We start from the raw sequence: 4,023 nt of genomic DNA, 5'->3' as shown, positions 1-4,023 counted from the left end.
CAATTACCACTAAAAAATCAATTATAAAAAAAACATTATCACTAAAACATTAAGTATAAAAAAAACTAATTATCGGTGGAAACAAATAATAAAATATATATTAATTTTCAGCGATAATTGTCTAAAAGAAAACGTGCAAATATCGCAAAAAGCTATCAATTACCGCTAAAAAATCAATTATAAAAAAGCATTATCACTAAAACATTAAGTATAAAAAAAAAACTAATTATCGGTGGAAACAAATAATAACATATATATTCATTTTCAGCGATAATTGTCTAAAAGAAAATGTGCAAACATCGCAAAAAGCTTGACAAAAAAAAAAAAAAGTATACCCACTGGGGATCGAACCCGCAACTTCTGCGTGAGAAGCGGACACTCTACCACTGAGCTACTGCCGGCTTTTTTTCTTTATTGCATGGAAGCACAGACGGGTGGGCACATGGGTCATAGTTGCAGTTATGAAACGAGAATGCACTGAGATTATACAAGCTTATTCAGATACATTTTCACCAACACTTTTACAATTCAGACAAATTTGCACAGCTCTTCGGGTGCGCAGGACTGAATCGGCTGTATCAGAAATCAGGAAACGAAAGGCACTTTTCGAGTCGCCAGTACCATCTTGGCTTTTCCCCGAGTTCATCAAGGACACTTATTACGTGATTGCATGTTTCGATAAAATTTGATTTGGTAGTCCTTGGTGGATCAGCGTTTCTGTCTATCATGCGAGTCTTCCAGAGACTATGCATACCAAGCAACATAAAAAAATCTGCGGGAAATGTGTCTGGATCTTCCACAGGAAGAAAACGAATAGAGTATGCGTTGATATACAAGTCCTTTTTGATAGTCCTTTGAAGCACATCCCAGAAAAGGTATGCATCTGTGCAAAAAATAAAGCAATGCTCAATAGTCTCTGGCGTGTTGCATAAACGACAGTTGACCGACCACGGTACAAAAATTCCTTTGTCACGTAGCCATGGTTTTACGGGTAGTGTGTTAGTATGAAGCTTAAAGAAAAATGTTTTTGCAGTCGGGGGAAAGCGCATCCTGCGAACTCGTTTTAAAACATCTTGATCTGTACTGTTTGGATAGTGGCTGCGATATAAAGGGTCTGGAAATAGCAAATCTATTAGGTTATGGTAGAGCTCTTTTCTGGAAACGGTGAATAAATAATCCAAAGAAAAACGCACTTTCAAAAACTCAAAAGCTTCGACGACTTCTTTGAGAAAGCCAAAAGGTCGCGGCATTGCCACATGGTCGGATGAAACAACGAGGTCAGGGATTAGATCCATCAAGTGAGTTTGGAGAAAGGTCCTAATGAACGGGTGGGAAGACGTTCTGAGGAGCATGAAACGTGAAACAATTTTCCGTACAAATAAGTGGGTTAAGCCTAGTCCTCCCGCTTCGATAGACCGAAACAGATTGTCGCGCCGCATTGGCTCCCATGAAGAGTCCCATATAAAGGTCGCAAATATCCTATGGAAACGCTGAAGGTGTCCTCGGGCACAGTGAATAACCTGAAGCACGTACCACAGCTTTGCGACTAGGAAGATGTTACATGCAGTAGCGCGGCCAAACACCGAAAGATGATTAGGCTTCAGCATGTCCGCTCTGCGCTTAAGATTTTTGACACTTTCTGTCCAGTAGCGTGAGCTATTTCGAACACATTCTAGTGGCGCGCCAAGGTAAGTAGTTGGCACGCCAGACCACGCCATTCCTGCATAATCCGAGGGCGTTGTCCCCCAAGTCCCATACCAAAGTCCACAGCACTTGGAGGTGTTAACCAGCGCTCCAGCTGCCTTACAAAATTGCTGGGTTAATTGTAATGCAGCGTCGATACTTTGCTTATCAACACAGAAAAAAGCTACATCATCGGCATAAGCCAGAACTTTCACTTCACGAGATAACAATTCATAACCTTTTACGTCTGTACTTTTCAGTATACTTAAACACAGAGGCTCCAAATATAATGCAAACAGAAGGGGAGACAAGGGACATCCTTGCTTTACAGATGAATGAAGGTGAATTGGTTTGGAAAGAGCTCCGTTAACTATTATTCGAGTTGTTGCTTCCGAATAACATATTTTTATACCGTTAAGGAGGACCTTTCCTACGTTTATGTGTTCTAAAAGAGCAAACAAAAAGAAATGGCTTACGCGATCAAAAGCTTTCGCTAGGTCAATTTGAAGCATGGCTACTTGATCTTGTAAACTGTCACAGCAATGAAGAACTGATCGCGCTACGTGAATGTTTGTCTGGATTGTGCGGCCTTTAATCCCGCATGTTTGATGAGCTCCAACCACTCTTGAAATGGCACATTGTAAACGTTTAGTAAGAATTTTGGCAAATATTTTGTAATCGACATTGCAGAGCGCTATTGGGCGATACCCTTCAACAGTCCTTAACTTGTCGGAGTCGGAGCTTTTTGGTATTAACACGGTGTGACTTTGATAAAACGATGGAGGTAACCTGCCATACCGAAGTGAAGCTGTGAAAAGTTCAAGGAGGAATGGGCATATCATGTCTATGTGTTGCTTATAAAATTCTGCTGAGAGGCCATCTGGTCCAGGTGCCTTCGAGCTAGGAAGAGACCCCACGGCCTGGCATATCTCTTTGAGAAAAAACGGTCTAGTAAATAGTTCGGAGTCCTCGTCACTCAAGCTGGGCAGCAGTGAAACGAGAGGCGCATACTCTTCATTTGATGAGGGGGAGACCTGACCAAATAAGTTTTGATAGTGTTGTGTGAATGTGTTCATAATGTTTTCGGTATTTCTTGAGTAAGCGCCGTTACATAGCAACTCCGGAATTTCTTTAGCTAAGGCGTGCCTGCGCTCGTCATCTAAAGTATTTTTAGTAGGCTGTTTGGCCGACACAAGGCGTTGACATCTTGATCGCACAGCCGCTCCTCGGTAACGCTGAAGCTCGTGGCGTTGGAGCTCAGATTTGAGAAAGCAAATTTCCTCATGAAAACTACCTGGTTTTTCGCATTCCAGCTCATACAGTTCGTGAAGGCTATGTGTAAGTGCACGCCTGTCAGCTTTCTCATGATATGCCTGAATACACGCACACTCAATTGCGATGTTTTTAGCTTCTTGCTTAAAACTATCCCACTGTGCAAAAATGGAAAGATCGGTATTACTACGAATAGCCATAAAACAGGTAATTAGTCTCTCATTAAAGTCATTGTTTTTAAGGATATTGCTGTTTAACTTCCACAGCGCCCATTTTGGCCTAGATATTTGTTTGCGTTTCTCGCCTAGCCTCACGGTTACAACACAATGGTCAGAGAAGGATACCGGCGTTACCAAATATTCAAACGTGTGTTCCAAAAGACAACTAGACACGTATATTCTATCAAGGCGTGCGTGGCGAGAACTTTGCAGGTGCGTGAAGCGATTGATGGACGTTCGAGAAGCACCGACGTCACTTAGGCAGTGTTGGCGCACAAGATTCTCGAGAGCGATACTGCTGTTGTCGCGTCTCAGACTGATCGTCGAGCGGTCGTGGGCTTCGCATACACAGTTAAAGTCGCCAAATAGGACAATACATTTGTCGGTGTCAAGAAAAGCATCTAAATTTTGGAAAAGTGAAAGTCGACTAGAAGAGTCATTATAGGCATAAACGCAAATCAGCCGCCAGTGAATTCCCTCTAAGTAGATGTCACAACAGATAAAACGACCTTCAGTGTCAACCGTGTACGAGAGCGAGGTGTAGTTCAAGTCTTTGCGGAGAAACAAGAAACAACCAGCCGATGGCCCCACAGCGTGGCTCACACAAACTTCATACCTGTGTAGAAAAGGCTGGAGCGCACTTGTTGTGGCCTCCTCCGACTCTATCTTTGTCTCCTGAATCGCAACAATGTCCAGCCGCTCACGTTGCAAGAGCCGACAAAGTTGCACCTGCCTCGCACGAGATCTTAGACCTCGGACGTTTAGTGTTGTGAAATTTAGGGGAATAGACTTAGCTTCTATCCGTCCTCATAGAGGCCGCATTTCAGCGTTGAACGACACTCGCCACACT

General features: G+C 42.9%; 1 protein-coding gene across 1 annotated transcript; it reads right to left on the bottom strand.

The window, feature by feature from the left end:
- Positions 1 to 578: 578 nt before the first annotated feature.
- LOC115322401 lies at positions 579 to 1,479 on the bottom strand. Its single transcript, XM_029982749.4, has one exon. The coding sequence runs from the start codon at positions 1,437 to 1,439 to the stop codon at positions 579 to 581; it is 861 nt and encodes a 286-aa protein (XP_029838609.2). The 5' UTR covers positions 1,440 to 1,479.
- Between the last annotated feature and the right edge of the window lie 2,544 nt (positions 1,480 to 4,023).

This window comes from Ixodes scapularis, unplaced genomic scaffold (assembly GCF_016920785.2).
Source record: "Ixodes scapularis isolate PalLabHiFi unplaced genomic scaffold, ASM1692078v2 PGA_scaffold38__2_contigs__length_395552, whole genome shotgun sequence".
NCBI classification, from domain to species: Eukaryota; Metazoa; Arthropoda; class Arachnida; order Ixodida; family Ixodidae; genus Ixodes; species Ixodes scapularis.
This window is presented reverse-complemented; position numbering and strand designations above follow the sequence as displayed.

What these genes read in the sequence shown, in the direction of transcription:
- LOC115322401 (XM_029982749.4), bottom strand. Translation starts at nt 1,439, where the DNA reads ATGCGGCGCGACAATCTGTTTCGGTCTATCGAAGCGGGAGGACTAGGC.